Below are 17,918 nucleotides of genomic sequence, written 5' to 3' on the forward strand. Positions count from 1 at the left end.
TCTTTAGAAAAAGTATTCCTAAAGATCGTTTCTTATATGCCAATGAAGCCTGCAACTAGTCCCGAGGGCGTTTGTTCCCTTAGTTAGCCGGCCCACATATCATGCTAGCACATGCCTGTGGGTGTACTAACATGCTGATGAATGCGCAGTGACGCGCACTTATCTCACTGTTCATGACGGCCGGCGGAGGATGGATGCATGCACACTGGGCACGATTGGGAGTCCCCCTGGACTTCCGATCATGTGCACTAAATTGATGCCAGGTGTAATCTTCCCGGCTTCAGTGAGGTATAGTGTGTATAACCAGAAGTTAAGGGAACTCCGGATCATGCCCAGTGTGCATCAGTCCTCCGCCGGCCGCCATCAAGACCGAGGTATATGCGGCGTCGCTACGCATTCAATAGCATGTTGGTATGCCCACAGGGTCGTGCTAACATGCTAAGAGGGCCGACTAGCCAAGGGAACTCACGCCCTTACGACTACTCCCTGGCCTCATCAGCATATTATAAAGGATCTTTAGAAATACTTTTTCTAAAGATCCCTTTATCTATGCTAGTATATACAGGGACGGTTAGGCAGGGGTTAGCAATATGCACCCAGAACTGATCGCTCTAGGTGCATTTTTCACCTGACAAGTTCCTTTTAAAGGTGTACCCCACAAACAAAGTTTATTTTAATCAATACATCTTGGAATAATAATAATCAGTTCCATAATTGGATGTGTTTAAAAAAAATGTTTCTGTGCTGAGATAATCATATATGTGTCCTTGCTATGCACTGTGTAATGGCCGTGTCTGACCGTTCACAGCTACTTGCCAGAAAAGTGAGCAAAATAGTATAAAGATTTTACAGCATGGGATGGCTACTGTTGCTTTCTATGAGGTTAAACATTTACCTACCTGTTTAAAAAGATATTTTGCCTCACAGAAAGAATCAGCTGTGATCCCTTGCTGTAATGTATACTCTTTTGCGTCCTCTCCTACACCGGAGCTGTTTTATGTTCAGACCATGTCACTCGGTCAGACACAGCCATTACACAGTACATAGCAGGGACACCTATATAAGATTATCTCAGCACAGAAATTTTTTTTTAAGACATCCAATTGTGGAGCTTATTATTATTCCAAGATTTATTAAAATGTACTTTGTTCATGGACAACCCCTTTAAAAACCAAACAGAAAAGGGAAGTGCAATCCCATTTTAATTGATGGTGGATAGTGGCCTCTGGACTTGAGTTGATGAGGATAAATGAGTGAAGCGATATGTAAACTGGACATTCTGCCCCCACTTGTCACAATTACACATCACAATGATATTTCCATTAAACTCTAGCATTTGCCTGGTCTGGCAGGACTGCGCAGGAAGGAAACAGACTGCTATAAAGGAAATATGTAAGAGGAGATAGAAGCTAGATGATTATAAACCAAACACAATCCATCAGTGACCATTTGGCACGTGTGATAATATGGGATATTTCGCTGTTTTGCAGAAATTCTGAAGAAAGGGGAATTTTAGTCTTGATGAAAAACAAGATCATTTTCCATCCATTGTAAAATGCTTCCTAAACTGGAACAAAACCATCTTTATAGCCAGACTGCATACAAGTGACCACAAGAAACCACCATTACTATACATTATATGAATGCTGTCAAAGTGGCACGGCGAGGGCATACAGCGGCCAAACTCCAGCTCATAGTTTAGGGGCTTTTCTATTGATATCTGAGTCAAATCTACTTCCCTTTCAACTAGTCAATCTTCTCTGAAATATTTATACGATGAGATACAGTTGAAACCAGAAGTTTACATACACTATCTAAAAAGACACATCTGCATGTTTTTCTCACTATCTGACATGAAATCAGAATAAACTTTTCCCGTTTTAGGTCAATTAGGAACCAAAATTATTTATGTTTGCTAAATGCCAGAATAATGAGAGAGAGAGAATGTTTTAGGGCATTTTTATTACTTTCTGCAAAGTCAAAAGTTCACATACACTAAGAGTACTATGCCTTTAAATAATATGGGACAGCCCATATGATGATGTCACATTTTTGGAAGCTCCTGATAGGTTTATTGGTAACATATGAGTTAGAGCATGGGTCCCCAACTCCAGTCCTCGAGGGCCGCCAGCAGTGCATGTTTTCAGGATTTTCTTAGTATTGCACATGTGATAATTTAATCACCTGCACAGTTGATGATTCCAACACCCATGCAATGCTAAGGAAATCCTGAAAACATGCACTGTTGGCGGCCCTCGAGGACTGGAGTTGGGGAACCCTGAGTTAGAGACACACCTGTGGATGTATTTTAATGCCCACCTGAAACACACTGCTTCTTTTTGTAGCATCATGGGAAAGTCAAAAGAAATCAGCCAAGATCTCAGGACGAGAATTGTGGAATTGTAGAAGTCTGGTTCATCCTTGGGCGCAATTTCCAGATACCTGAAGGTGCCTCGTTCATCTGTACAAACAATTATACGCAAGTACAAACAAAATGGGAATGTTCCGCCATCATACCACTCAGGAAGGAGACGGGTTCTGTGTACCAGAGATGAAGTGCTTTGGTTACACATGTGCAAATCAACCAAAAAACAAAAGACCTTGTGAAGATCCTGGCGGAAGCTGGTAAGATTGTGTCATTATCCACAGTGAAACGAGTACTGTATCAACATGGGCTGAAAGGCCACTCTGCCAGGAAGAAGCCAATACTACAAAAAAAATCAACAGATCAATGTTTGCAAATGACACAAGAACAAATACCTTAATTTTTGGAGACATGACCTGTGGTCTGACAAAACTAAAATTGAACTGTCTGGTCATAATGACCACCGTTACATTTGGAGGAAAAAGGGAGAAGCTTAGAAGGGTAAGAACACCATCCCAACTGTGAAACACAGGGGGACAGCATCATGTTGTGGGGTTGTTTTTCTGTGAGAGGGACTGGTGCACTTCACAAAATAGATGGCTCCATGAGGAAAGAAGATTATGTGTCAATACTGAAGTAACATCTCAAGGTATCAGCCAGGAACTTAAAGCTTCGGAGTATATGGGTCTTAAAATGGACAATGACCTGAAGAATACTGCCAAACTGGTTACAAAGTGGCTTAAGGATAACAAAGTCAATGTTTTGGAGTGGCCATCACAAAACCCTGATCTCAATCCTATTGAAAATTTACGGGCAAAGCTGAAGAGGCAGGTGCGAGTAAGGCGACCTGCAGACATGACTCAGGTACACCAGTTCTGTAAGGAGGAATGGGACCAAATTCCTATCAACTATTGTTAGAAGCTTAGAAGGCTATCCAAAAAGATTTGACCCAAGTCATATAGTTTAAGGGCAATGGTACCAAATACTAATGAAATGTAGGTAAACTTTTGACTTTGCAGAAAGTAATAAAAATGCCTTAAAACATTCTCTCTCTCATGATTCTGGAATTTGGCAAACATAAATAATTTTGGTTCCTAATTGACCTAAATCAGGAAAGGTTTATTCTGATTTCATGTCAGATAGTGAGAAAAACATGCAGATGTGTCTTTTTAGATAGTGTATGTAAACTTCTAGTTTCAACTGTACATGTTCATATAAAGTTTCGTCTAACTCCACTGTATAATGATAGAAAATGACTTTATTCTTACATGTCCCCTTTAAGTCTTGTAATCCAGTTTGTTCTTATAGCTGATCATAATTACTCAAAAGGTCACTGAGGATGTTGGGAGATTTCAGCTCAGGAACCTTCAAAATGATCAATGCACCTAAGGAGTTTAATGCAAGCTGTAGCCTCGAATAAGTAGACTAAAATCTACTTTATTCATAAATTCACTTAACTTCATCAAAATTAATTCTACATGTTAAAAAGTCTATCCACACTCTGATGAGGGTCCGACTGCTGGCTCGCTCCCTGTCAGCTGTATCTAGAGGCTGCGGAGATCATGGTTTGTACTCGCCTGCACGATATTTTTATAGTGCCTGCTGAAGATATTGCAGTTTGCTCCAGTTAAAGGGAATCTGTCACCAAGTTTTTGCCACCTAATCTGAGAGCAGCATAACATAGGGCCAGAGATCCTGTTTCCATCGATGTGTCACTTACTGGGCTGCTTAGTGTAGTTTTGATAAAATCACTGATTAATCAGCAGTAGATTATCATTACAGGACTACTTGGCGTGCTGCCATGTAGTCCAGCATATTTATGAGTTCTGTATAACTGCTAGATCTGCAGCAGAGAAACCATTGAAATCAGGGTCTCTGTTTCTACATTATGCTGCTCTGGTATGGGGGAGCAAAAACATGGTGGCAGCGAATGGAACAACCTTACGAGATCTTGAACGGCTGATTTAATGTTGATGGCTCATTTTAATGACAAAGTATATAAAGCTGGATAACATCTGTATATCATTCAAATGGTTGGATCTTGGGCTAGTAGACATCGCCTGCCCATGTGATACCATAATTTCTACGGGCTAGCGTTCCAATGTGCAGCTTGGGTTACTGGTAGTAGCGGTTTGCTGGGGGAAGGGGCCTTACTAGCAGCAAGGTTTGGGGGGGTGAGGACTTCTCATGCTCATTCTCAACTCACAACCATTTCAATTGACAGAATGTGTGTCCATCAAATACTTTCATTCACGTGTACAGATTATGGGACATGAAATGTGCTATTCTACATTCACATCCAGAACAAAAGTAAAACTTGGGTGGATTTCCAATGTACCTACATTATGAAGCCATGGCAGGCAAGAATATAATGCTCATGATCTTATTGTTTTACCAGTTTAAAGGGAATCTTTCCCATTTTTAACCATCTAATCTGGGAACAGCATGATGTAGAGACAGAGATCCTGATTCCAGCAATGTATCACTTACTGGACTGGTTAGTGTAGTTTTGATAAAATCCCTGTTTTACCAGGTACACAGAAAGCAGCCAATCAGTGGTATGGGTGGGGTTAGGAATGAGATTCAGATTAGACATTAGGAAAAACTTTCTTACAGTGATGGCAGTCAGGCAGTGGAACAGGCTACCACGGGAGGTAGTGAGCTTTCCATCAATGGAAATCTTCAAGCGGAAACTGGATAAACATATAGCTAGGATGATTTAGGCAAACCTGCACTCGCAGGGGGTTGGACCCGATGGCCTTTGAGGTCCCTTCTAACTCTACCATTCTATGATTCTGTGTTATACAGAGCTCAGCATTCTGAGAACTGGTAGATCTGCAGCAGATAAAACAGTGATTTTATCAAAACAGCGGCAATCAGCCCAGTGAGTGATACGTCACTACAATCAGGGTCTTTGCCTCTACATCTTGCTGCTCTCAGATATTGTAGAGAAAAAACGGTGACAAATTCCCTTTAAAGGGAACCTGTCATCATAAATTTAGCTTGAAACCTAAATGTTTCCCCCTCTGCAGCTCCTCGGCTGCATTCTAGCAAGGTTCCTGTACCTTTTGTGGCCCCTTTTAAACCAAATTAAATACTTTATAAACTTGTACCTTTTGGTATGAAAATCTTGTAAATTTTCCATGGGGGCGGGCTCTCTGGCGTCTGTTGCTGTCCCTCCTGCACATTGACGCCGTCCCCCCACGCTCCATTTCGTACATCAGGACGCCGCCCACTGCGCCCGAGGTGCCGCCCACGCCAGGACTGCTGGTGACGTGTGGCACAGGTACGAGTTATGGGCGGCGCTGTGATTGCATCGCAAGTGCCCGCCCATAATCTCGTGGACGCGCTGTCCCCACTGCCTCCAGCGTTCTGCGCAAGCGCACGCTGGCCAGATGACCCGACGTCACCTCCTTCCCATCTTACCCTGCAGCAGGGCAAGATGGGAAAGAGGTGACGTCGGGTCATCTGGCAAGCGAGCGCTTGCGCAGAACGCTGGAGGAAGAGGGGAAAGTGCGGTCACGAGGTTATGGGCGGCACTTGCTGATGACATTCACAGCACCGCCTATAACCTCGTGCCTGCGCAAAATGTCACCAGCGGTCACGTGCACGCAGTGCACCGTCCCGCTACAGTGGTACAGCGCATGCGCGGGATCTCGGGCGCCCAGGGGCGGCGTCCTGAGGTTTGAAATTCAGCGTTCGGGGGCGGCGTAAATCGGCAGGAGGACGGTAACGGACACCAGAGAGCCCGCCCCATGGATAATTTACGAAATTTACATACGAAAAGGTACAAGTTTATAAAGTGTTTATTTTGGTATAAAAAGGGGCCAGAAAAACTAGAGGAACATTGCTAGAATGCAGCCCACGAGCTGCAGAGGGGGAAACTTTTAGGTTTATAGCTAAATTTCTGATGACAGGTTCCCTTTAATATCCACTAAACTAGTGATAGAAAACAAACAAAATTGTAAAACCATTACTGAAGGCAAATAAACAACGGTAATTAAAGATCAGTAAAAGAAAAGCAAAGCAAGTTCAAGGCTGATAGGAGTTTAGTGCTCTGTACAGTCCTACTTATATCTGCAGTTATGTAAGTGCCACATATCCAGAGACTCTTACAGTCTTGGCAATCCTATGGAGACATCCACACATTTAGCAGGGTGTGTAAAATATTTAGCAGTTTTTACCACTGCCTTTAGAAATACTATGTGCCAGGTCCATACACAAAGCCTAAGTGGCAAGGGAGCATGTGTATCCCGCCGTCCCCGGTTGGCAGGCTGATCTCGGAGCATCGATTATGTGCTTTGTGCTCAGACTATTTGTCTTCCACCTTTCTAGGCATCTGTGCCATCCGTCTGACAGATACCCAGTGAGAGGTTACATGAATATCCACTCGGCAAGCCAGAAAACGGAACGTGCGCTTGCTGAAAGCCACATGTACAGTCAGCTCCTCACAAACAGCCGTGCACCCCGGGGCATGAGGCACCCAGCTGTCTGTCCCAGGAGCCTCGTGAAAAGTGAAATGTGGGATTTAGGCATTCAGGGAAATGATGATTTAGCGGAGGAGTCAAGCTTAGATGTTCAGACAGTCTACAACGGCTCATTTCCCAACACCATGTAATGTCTGTAGATATAACGGTCAATATAGAAATTGTATCAAATCCAGCAGATTATACTTATTTTTTTTAGGCAGCATTTTTTTTTATTCACTAAAATGTGTAATGAGGACACTGATTATTCACAAAACAGAGTAAAGTTGTAGAAGAAAATGGAGCACCCGCTCCCAAGAAAGCAGTCCTGATAAATAATGCAGGCGGACAGCCGGCTTTACCGTAACCGACAATTTCACTGTCTGGTACTTAAAGGGGTTGTCACATAAAGACGACCTCGATCCAAAACCTTTACAAGCAGAGTGGAGGGTTACGCTCCAAGACCGGCTCCCACTCCGGCAGACGTTCCCATGGCACATCAACGCATAACGTATATAATAATAGAAAAAACGTACAAAAATTTTCCTCTTGTAACATGGGAAAAGTGGGTTGACTTTATATTTTGTATAACAAAATTAAATTTTCCTACTTGAAGGAATTCTAAGAAGGTGTCCAAGAATTTTGCCGTTCTAGTCAGGCAGCTTTCAAGGGAAGATATCTAGTACACATTCCTAGAAAGTCAGATGCAGGTAGTGCCACAACTTAGGAAAACTGAATCTTGTATTGGTCACCTGGAGAGAATGTTTAATGGTATGTTCATGTACATGTAACAACTAGCCATCAGTTTTACGGGTAGCCAACATATACACTGTGTGCAGAATTATTAGGCAAATGAGTATTTTCATCACATGATACTTTTTATACATGTTGTCCTACTCCAAGCTGTATAGGCTTGAGAGAGAACTACCAATTAAGTAAATCAGGTGATGTGCATCTCTGTAATGAGGAGGGGTGTGGTGTAATGACATCAACACCCTACATAAGGTGCCCTTAATTATTAGCAAACTTCCTTTCCTTTGGCAAAATGGGTCAGAAGAGAGAGTTGACGGGCTCTGAAAAGTCCAAAATTGTGAGATGTCTTGCAGAGGGATGCAGCTGTCTTGAAATTGCCAAACTTTTGAAGTGTGATCATCGAACAATCAAGCGTTTCATGGCAAATAGCCAACAGGGTCGCAAGAAGCGTGTTGGGCAAAAAAGGCGCAAAACAACTGCCATGAATTGAGGAAAATCAGGCGTGAAGCTGCCAAGATGCCATTTGCCACCAGTTTGGCCATATTTCAGAGCTGCAACGTTACTGGAGTATCAAAAAGCACAAGGTGTGCCATTCTCAGGGACATGGCCAAGGTAAGGAAGGCTGAAAAACCAACACCTTTGAACAAGAAACATAAGATAAAACGTCAAGACTGGGCCAAAAAATATCTTAAGACTGATTTTTCAAAGGTTTTATGGACTGATGAAATGAGAGTGACTCTTGATGGGCCAGATGGATGGGCCAGAGGCTCAGGATCAGTAAAGGGCAGAGAGCTCCACTCCGACTCAGACACCAGCAAGGTGGAGGTGGGTACTGGTATGGGCTGGTATCATCAAAGATGAACTTGTGGGACCTTTTCGGGTTGAGGATGGAGTGAAGCTCAACTCCCAGACCTACTGCCAGTTTCTGGAAGACAACTTCTTCAAGCAGTGGTACAGGAAGAAGTCGGTTTCGTTCAAGAAAAACATGATTTTCATGAAGGACAATGCTCTATCACATGCATCCAACTACTCCACACCATGCCTGGCCAGTAAAGGTCTAAAAGATGAAAAAATAATGATATGGCCCCCTTGTTCACCTGATCTGAACCCCATAGAGAACCTGTGGTCCCTCATAAAATGTGAGATCTACAGGGAGGGAAAACAGTACACCTCTCGGAACAGTATCTGGGAGGCTGTGGTGGTTGCTGCACGCAATGTTGATCATAATCAGATCAAGCAACTGACAGAATCTATGGATGGTAGGCTGTTGGAGGTCATCATAAAGAAAGGTGGCTATATTGGTCGCTAATTTTTTTGGGTTTTGTTTTTGCATGTCAGAAATGTTTATTTCTACATTTTGTGTAGTTATATTGGTTTACCTGGTGAAAATAAACAAGTGAGATGGGAATATATTTGGTTTTTATTAAGTTGCCTAATAATTCTGCACAGTAATAGTTACCTGCACAAACAGATATCCTCCTAAGATAGCCAAATCTAAAAAAAAAAAAAAACACTCCAACTTCCAAAAATAATAAGCTTTGATATTTATGAGACTTTTGGGTTGATTGAAAACATAGTTGTTGATCAATAATAAAAAAATCCTCTAAAATACAACTTGCCTAATAATTCTGCACACAGTGTACGTTTGCAAAGTCAGCTTGGGCTAATGAATACTATTAGCCCATGTCTATATTCTCCCAAAAGTCATATGCACAGAAATACAATAATGGAGCAATCATGTAACCATCAAGCCGACAAACATATAGCTTGGTTCTATCTGTTGGGTTATTTTCTATGAAAGTTATTAAGAGATTTGTCTTTTCAAGTAGAGTGAACGTCTTCTCAAATGTGTAAAATCTAGAATTTGTACTGAATGAGAAAAAAAAAATGACAATTGGCCATCTGCTACCAATATATATAATTTTTTACATATACAGGTAATGGGAGATGTTGAATTAAAGATTAGATCAGACAAATCTCAGAACCCAAGTAAGCACCACCCCGAGATGTTCAATGGAACCTAACATCTTTGGGTTTCCATTGATGTCTGTGATACTTATTAACCGGCCATTAAAAAGCCAATTTAACTCCTAAAATGTACTGTAATGTTGCTTCCAACTTTTCCAAGCTTCCAAGAAAAGTTCAAGAACATTTAGTACAAAAATGTTTTCAATTTTCTGTTATGAATTAAGTGCCATATTTTTGGAAATGGTTCATGAGAGCTTTGAAGCATTGTATAACTGGAGTTTAAGAAGTTCACCTTTGTACTAGGAACCAAGCTCATTATGCAAGTTAAGTCTGAATATTTTTCTCCATAGTGTAATGTTATATCAGCCAAAGGATTTCTCAAGAATAGAGCTGAGTGGACCCGTGTATGTTTGGGTTCGGCCGGACTTTAGTTCGATTCAGGACCCAGACTTGACCTGAACTTATTCCAAGACCCCCGAATCCCATATAAGTCAATGAGCACTCGAACTTACAGGCTCGACACGAGTACAGAGTATAATGGAAATCAATGATTGGGCAGCTCGGCTCTCCACCCACATGCATCCAGCCATAAACAGAAAATTTCCAGTGGAGGGCATTTTTTTTGCGGGGGGACACCAAAAATGTTGTTTTGACTCACAGTGAGAGCCATTCAGAGACTACAAGCGGCTCTCATTGGGCCGAGCTTGGAGGGTATCCGAGCACCCAATCAAGTGGTTAGCATACGTACAGAACCTGACCTCGGATATAGACTTTTTTTTAAAAGACCGTATACAGGTTCGAATCCCGGACACCAAGTGTTCGGTACAAACACCAAACTTTATAGTTCGTATTCGCTGATCTCTACTCAAGAGCCAATGGTGTGTGAACCTGTTGTATCTAGATGGCATACTATGAACTCCATATAATCCAGGACGAAAATGTACCCATTTTTTTGTAAAAACTAAAAAAAATTCAATAGTACAGAAAATCTATTGATTTAAGCTCAAGTGTCATAAACTTGTCAGATGATTAAAAGTTCCATCCACGTGAGGAATTGGCAAGTCATCGCTAACCCGACATATTTGACTCCCCTCCAGCCCTGGGGCAACTACCTCAGCATAACAGGCTAATTCTATCTGTGAAATTACCAAGTTTATTTATTCATAGAGCTTGGGAAGACATTCGGGTCCTCAAAATGAGCAACATATGTTTCACTAGCCCTCACGAAACAGCCCGACCATGTACATTTGAGCCACCTGTGAGCCCTAATTGATAGCTCTAAATGTATAACGCATGGCAGAAATGGCTTCTATATACAGAGTGAAGTCAAACTTGTCAGAATTAGAAAAAGTCGCCTTTTGCTTAAATTCACTTTTTTTTGTGATATGACATGATATTCTGGGTAAAGAAAAAAAACATCCTTTTTCCACCCGTGTGAAAGGGGGAAAAAAAGATTGCACAGACTCCCTTTGTTCCCTGTCTAATGAAGGATGATCTTCTATTAAAATAATTAGCAACGGTACTTTGATAGAGTGTACATAATTAACAGAGCCCAATGCCCAGGAATAGAAAAGAAAAAGATTCCAGACAGTTATTTATGACACAGAAATGCGTTACTGTAATTTCACATCATAATTACAGCTCGGAAAATGTGACGTTAATTTAGACAATCACAAAGAGCCGGGCACGCTACACTTTCTAATGCTGTGATTAGGAGGTTCCACCTGTTTGTATAGGAATGAATGAGGAGCTCATCCGGCTAATGCACCATGGCAAGCTAGCAAATGGGAAATTATTAGTAATTCATGTCCGTGACAATAACGGAGAAATATAAATGACAGTACAGGTTCTCATCTATTTCTAAGCCAAGTCTTTAAGATGACCTTACCTATCACGAAAATGTCATGTAAGTTCAAAGAATCTAGAATGGTTGGTTGCAAAAGCTTCAACTGAAGTGGTTCCTTATAACCAAATCAGCCTTAACTCGTCAACCCTCCTTTCAATAATACACCTAAAAAGCATTTAACCTTATAAAATAAAAATGATCTAAGAGTTAATAGATATTAATGGTTCATCAATACATTAAGATTACCAAAAGTAAGTTCCTTCTTCCACGTTTGTGCAAGCCTACACCATATTGACATAATGAGTTATGAAATAAGTGCCTAGAGGTAATCCGAGCACCCTTCATTGATGAAGCTCCTACCTTCAACTTGTCGTATCGATCCGCTAGAGCAGCAACCTGATGATCCCGATGCCGCCCAACCAATTTACACAAGGCACATATTAGTTGGTCATCCGTCACACAATACATGTTAACTTTCTCATCCTCGTGTTCCAGGCACATTAACCCTCTGATGTGGGAGTCGGGGATAGGTTCAATCAAACGATGGCCAGTGAATGGCTTCTTATTTGGGTGAGTTGCCTTTAGGCAGTCATCACAATAAGACACTTCGCAAGTCACGCATGTTTTTATGGCCTCTCGTGCCTGGTCCTGGTCACAGAACTGGCAAAGTACTTTCTCGCTGGAAGTCATGCTGTTGTTGGTATCGTATGTCCGCTCTCGACGTGTCTCACTAGGGGAATTAGGCCCACTCACAGATGCCTTCTGAAACCTGTCGATGATATTCTGCAAAGTCACGTTCCTCTTGAGTCCGTCTAAACCACGCTTACTGAGTGTGATGACATAACGGCAGGTGGGGCACTGGAAGGCGTTAATGGATTCTACGGATTCGTTGTTGGCACAGTGGGAGACCAGGATGCGATGCGCACAGTTGAAACAGAGGCTGTGAGCGCAAGGCAGCAGCAGTGGGTCTTCAAACAGCTCCAGACAGATAGGGCAGGTCAGTTCCGACTCCAGTGTTTCCATCTTCAAGCAAAGCTTTCCTGTGTCGTCAGCGAAATCCAGGAAAGCTGATCAGCTATCTGAAAGCACATTATAAAATTTGATTAAGCGAGAGGGGTCAACCATGGGGGGTTGTCAACATTAATTTTAGTATTACAATCCAAAATGTCCATAGTAGACACTCTACTAGCAATTTGCTCCGGTTTTGTTCATAGACTTGCACGGTCTCCTGGCTAATTGGGAAAAGAACAATTACTCAAGTAGCTACACATATGCTATCGTTAAATACACTTTGGTGATGCCCCAATTATCAAGGTCAAAATCAACAAATAAAAACACAAAGCTCATTTTTTTCCAAGACTTTTCTGGTAACTAAACCATCTAATTGACATTTTCTCTGTAAGTCTTTAAAGACATATGAGGGGTTAAACCAGTTGACTAGGATGCCGCTATAGTGAAATTCACCATATATGAAATGGAAAAAAATCTTCACGTAAATTAGTAACTGGTTCATACCTGGACCATCTTTTGTGAACGAGAAACACTTAAATCTGCTTTGCTGTGAAAAGCTGTTTCACACGTGTAATATGAAATAACTGGAGCCATATTTTCTGCAATGCTTTCCAGTTGGAGAGTGAGGAATGGCTTTGTCGAGTCGCCCTCCGCAGCTCTCCCTGCCTCTGCTCTCGTCATGGGCTCATTGCTGCTTTGGGTTGACAAGTCGGTGAAGCAGAAGCAAAAACGATGCTTCACACTCAGCGAGATGTACCTTCTCTCAGAACCACATACATTGGCTTTGTTGTTCCTGTCCTTGGACAAATTCAGGCCGCACAGCTGCAACACTGTACGCTGTGAAGTTTAGGAACTACGTCCGTGTTCAATGAGTCGCGGAGCGCACAAAACAAAAACAAAAAAAATACAAAACGATGGGTCGTTAAAGTTTACGCTCATTAGTAGCAGCTTGGATAATAAACCATTGCTCAATGACTTCCCAGCAATTCACCCACGGCAGATAATATAGTAATAGGATTTTTTTTAATCCACTGCTCTTGACAGCCTTTGGGGAATATTAGAAACAATAAACAAATCACAGGATAACACATTATAATACTTTCCAAAATATACAAAAAAAAAAAAATCAGGATTAATTCAACTTCTCACTACAAAACAAAAATCTACAGAAAGATCTTATTTACACTAATCGCACCTAAAGCATTTTGTGATGACACTTTAGTTAAGGAATTGTCAATGCTTAAGTAAATCTGAACAGAAATAATTTATACTATCGGACTTAATATGTGGGTTCATGTTTACATTGAGGGATAGGTTGAACTGGTAATTTTGTAAGCCAAGCAATGACAATCTCAGTGGAACCTTGAAGGAACCGATAAATCAGTCAGAGGTCCATATCCTTTCTGACCATGAGAGCCACATTCAGCTCCCAAAGAGGGTCGCGAGCCACATTTAGCTCAAAGGGTCATGAGCCACATTTGGCTTAGAGGGTCTCGAGCCACATTCAGCTTAGAAAGGAGTCGTGAGCCACATTCAGCTCAAAGAACGCAAGCCTCATCCAGCTACCTCTCTCTCACAGTAGTGACACCCTGAAACCAACATTACCAGTACAATGACAGCCAAAGGTTTTCCACAGAAATGACATCAAGGCAGTATACCAAGATCCACGGGTTCCTACCATACCCAGATTCAGATCTGCTAATCAGTGTGGGGCTACTCACAAAGGTCACTATTTGGAGACCTGCTCTTCATAGCTTTTTGCTAGACCTGGTGCTTATGCATCAATCTGGAATACAGCCATGAACCACATACTACAGGCCCGTGAGTCACCGGTGGCTCCCAAGCCACCGGTGACTCATATATGATATGATTTATTTTCCTGAGGAAGGAGACGGAGATGTCTCTGAAACGCGTAGAATTATGAAATAAAGGAAATCTTTTTCATCTACAACATCAGTGGTTTTTAGCGCGGCATTTAAACCGGTTTTCTCTTTACCTGACCTATAAGCCATAGGATGGGGACTCCTGCTGTAAGTCACTTACGTCTTTTGGGCACCATTGCTGACAGTTGTGTCTCATCTATCACCGTTTTTTTTCCTGTTCCTACCAAAATATGAAAAAAAGGAACTCACAACATAGATGTGAGCTTGGAGGCTACCATAAATGTCTGTCTCCATATCACTGAGGGATCTCAAGGGCAATGGGACAGGATTTGGATCCTTCAACTTCTCTGTGGTTTCAATTTTCACAGTTACCAATGTGTCTACATTGAATGTCTTTGGTAGTTTATATTACATAGGGCACACCATGAACTCATTTGGTGTATAATTGTCTCCTGAAGTCTATAGACTTCATCAAAGCAATCAAATGTATAGTATTTAAAAATCACCGGGCAGAAGACTGTAAATCCTAGTGCTATGCCTATAGAAACCAGGACAATTCATTGTACAGTATGGTGATGCAACAGTTTCCGGTCATATGCCATCTCATTTATCCCCACTGCATTATAAACAGTTGATTTTAATCCACAGGTGGAAGTAATATATACACGCGGCACATCTGCTCATCAGAGGAAGGCATCCTTAAAGAAATATGGGACATTCCTTTCTATATTATGCATTCCTTAATAGCATGTATCTTTCAACAATCGAGGAGAACAATTGCCAAAATCAACAATGGGAACAAAGTTTGGAGAAAAGTAGATTTTAACACTTTAATGTCTATCCCAAAACTCAGAACCCTTCTTACTATTTAGTGTGCAATAATTCTAGAGAACATGACATTATCAGTGGTTAGTGTTCCCAGTAGGTGGTGTGCCAAGTAGGTGGTGTGTCAAGTAGGATGTCTGCCAAGTAGGTGGTGTGCCAAGCAATACATTTCAAATTAAAGTGGTTGTTCAGAAAAGGGATTACCTATCAACAAAAAAGGAAAAAAAACAATTAATAAATTGGTGGAGGTCTAAGTGGTCAGACTATCACCAATCAATAAGCTGTCACCTTTCCAGTGGATAGGTGATAACTAAAGACAAGTGGACCCGTTTACATTAGGGTGGCTTTAAAGTTCTGTTCGCAAACCGGGCTTGAACTGAGAACCATTAGAAGTCACTGATTAGGCAATTTGTCTCTCCGTCCATACAGGCAGCCATAAACAGATCACTTACGGAGGCAGGTGGGCGTTTTTCTTTTGTATACACTACATCCGATAATACTGTTTTTTCCCCCAGTACAAGCCTTTCAAACACTGCAAGTGGCTCTCACTGGACTGAGCACCAAACGTACCTGAGCACAGCGATGCTCAATCGAGTGATCAGCATATGTAAAGCACCTGAATTCTGAACTCGGACACTGATTTTGTAATGTCTGTGTTGGGTACGAACCCCGAACTTCACTGTCGGGTTCTCTCATCTCTAGTGATGACTTATCTTCAATGGACAACCACTTTAATCTTTGACTTCACTTGATCCTAGTAATACAAAAGCCCCCCATAAACTTTATATAGATGTGGGCCGAACAAGGGTTTGGCCAATCGTTTTGCCGACTGCCATCTCGCCTGACTCTCACAGACCGGAGTGCTACGGTGTTCTCTAGGAGAAGGTCATTGCCAGTGTTCTCAGGTGGCAGCTAATCTAAGGGAGATCAAAAGGAAAGGCAGTCCAAAATTAAACATGCCGAATGCTCAACACCCCTAACTATAATATGTTGGGGTCCCCATACACATTAAATTGTCAATCTAACTTGTCGATATCGGCAGATTCAGCCAACGTAAATCTAATGTGTATGGGAGGCTGCAGCATCTCAAGTCTTTCTTTTGGCTAAATGTAGTATCTATAATTAGGGTTTCATCATTACACGTCATATGGCCTAATCACTGTAAACTTTATCAATACTTTATATTGTAAACTTTAATTCTACGTTAAAAAGGACACAGTGTTGGATTTTCTGCACACGAGGAATAATTTTAAGCAATGATCAGTAGTTTTTTGGCATTTTATCAAGTGACAAAAAATTCACATTTCACTTTTCTTTACCTGCCTAACCCCTTTTACCTCTGACAACCCAGGTCTGGGCCACTTCTGAAGACCACAATATTGTCAAAAACTGAAAAGGCTGGCAGTATTTTCTTAGTTTTCTGCATTTATCAGTCAAGTTCTTTTATGAAAATGACAGAAAACTGATGAAAAATTGGTCAAAATTGGAAAGTATAGAAGCAAAATCTGAAGCAAATATTACGATGGTCGATGGTCTTATTTCTCTTTCCTGTATACTGACAATTTTATATTGCACATGGTCATAAATTTTATTAATGGTATCAGCCAAAGGTACATTTAGACATTGTCAGTGGAAATTGCACTTCTGAGATTCAAGAACCCACAGTCAATTTCCCAAATAAATCCTTGGAGTAGTAGGTAATCTTTATAGGAGCAGCTGAGCTGCCAGGTGTACATCAAAATCAAGATGTTTCTAGTCTTTGTAGGTTCATAGTTCATGATGCCAAATGCATTTGGGTACTTTAAAGAGAATCTGTCAGTGGGTTTCTACCACCTATTCTGAGAGCAGAATAATGTACAGACAGAGATCCTGATTCCAGTGATGTGTCACTTACTAAGCTGCTTAGGGTAGTCCTGATAAAATCACTGTTTTATCAGCTGGAGATTATCATTAGAGGACTAGTAAACCTTCTGCCTGGTAGTCAAGCATATTCATGAGCTCTATATAACCCTGCACACACCACTGATAGGCAGCTGTGTACACTGTGCATGGGCAAAAAGCTGGCAATAACTGGTGTGGGTGGGGTTATACAGCGCTCAGCATTCTGAGACCTGCTAGATCTACAGCAGAGAAAACAGGGATTTAAACGAAATGATATCAAGCAGCTCAGTAAGTGACACATCGCTGGAATCTGGGTCTCTTAAAGCCGCTTTACACGCAACGACATCGCTAACGCGATGTCGTTGGGGTCACGGAATTCGTGACGCACATCCGGCCTCGTTAGCGACGTCGTTGCGTGTGAAATGCCCGAACGACCGTTGACGAGCAAATTTTCTTACCTTATTGTTGATCGTTGACACGCTATTCATTTCCCAAATATCGTTGCTGTTACAGGACGCAGGTTGTTTGTCGTTCCTGTGGCAGCACACATCGCTATGTGTGACACCGCAGGAACGAGGAACAACCTCGTACCTATGGCTGCCCGCAATGAGGAAGGAAGGAAGGAGGTGGGCGGAATGTTTGTTCCGCTCATCTCCGCTCCTCCGCTTCTATTGGGTGGCAGCTTAGTGACGTCGCTGTGACGGCGAACGAACCGCCCCCTTAGAAAGGCGGCGATTCGCCGGTCACAGCGACGTCGCTAGGCAGGTAAGTAGTGTGACGGGTCCGAGCGATATTGTGCGCCACAGGCAGTGACGCACAACCGACGGGGTTGGGTACGAATGCTAACGATATCGGTACTGATATCGCTGCGTGTAAAGCGGCCTTTACTCTACATCAAGCTGCTCTCAGAAACTTGAAAA

At 41.9% G+C, this 17,918-nt stretch overlaps 1 protein-coding gene across 5 annotated transcripts in view; it reads right to left on the bottom strand.

Annotated features, from left to right (window-relative positions):
• The window catches only part of MID1 (midline 1), a 637,342-nt gene that overhangs the window by 158,423 nt on the left and 461,001 nt on the right, over positions 1-17,918 (bottom strand). For all 5 annotated transcript variants that reach the window (XM_075335497.1, XM_075335499.1, XM_075335498.1 and 2 more), the window contains exon 2: positions 11,759-12,477. In XM_075335497.1, coding sequence (XP_075191612.1) covers positions 11,759-12,421 — 663 coding nt within the window. In that variant the 5' untranslated portion in view covers positions 12,422-12,477. The remainder of the gene's footprint in view (positions 1-11,758; positions 12,478-17,918) is intronic.

The sequence above is a fragment of the Anomaloglossus baeobatrachus genome, chromosome 2 (genome assembly GCF_048569485.1).
Source record: "Anomaloglossus baeobatrachus isolate aAnoBae1 chromosome 2, aAnoBae1.hap1, whole genome shotgun sequence".
NCBI classification, from domain to species: Eukaryota; Metazoa; Chordata; class Amphibia; order Anura; family Aromobatidae; genus Anomaloglossus; species Anomaloglossus baeobatrachus.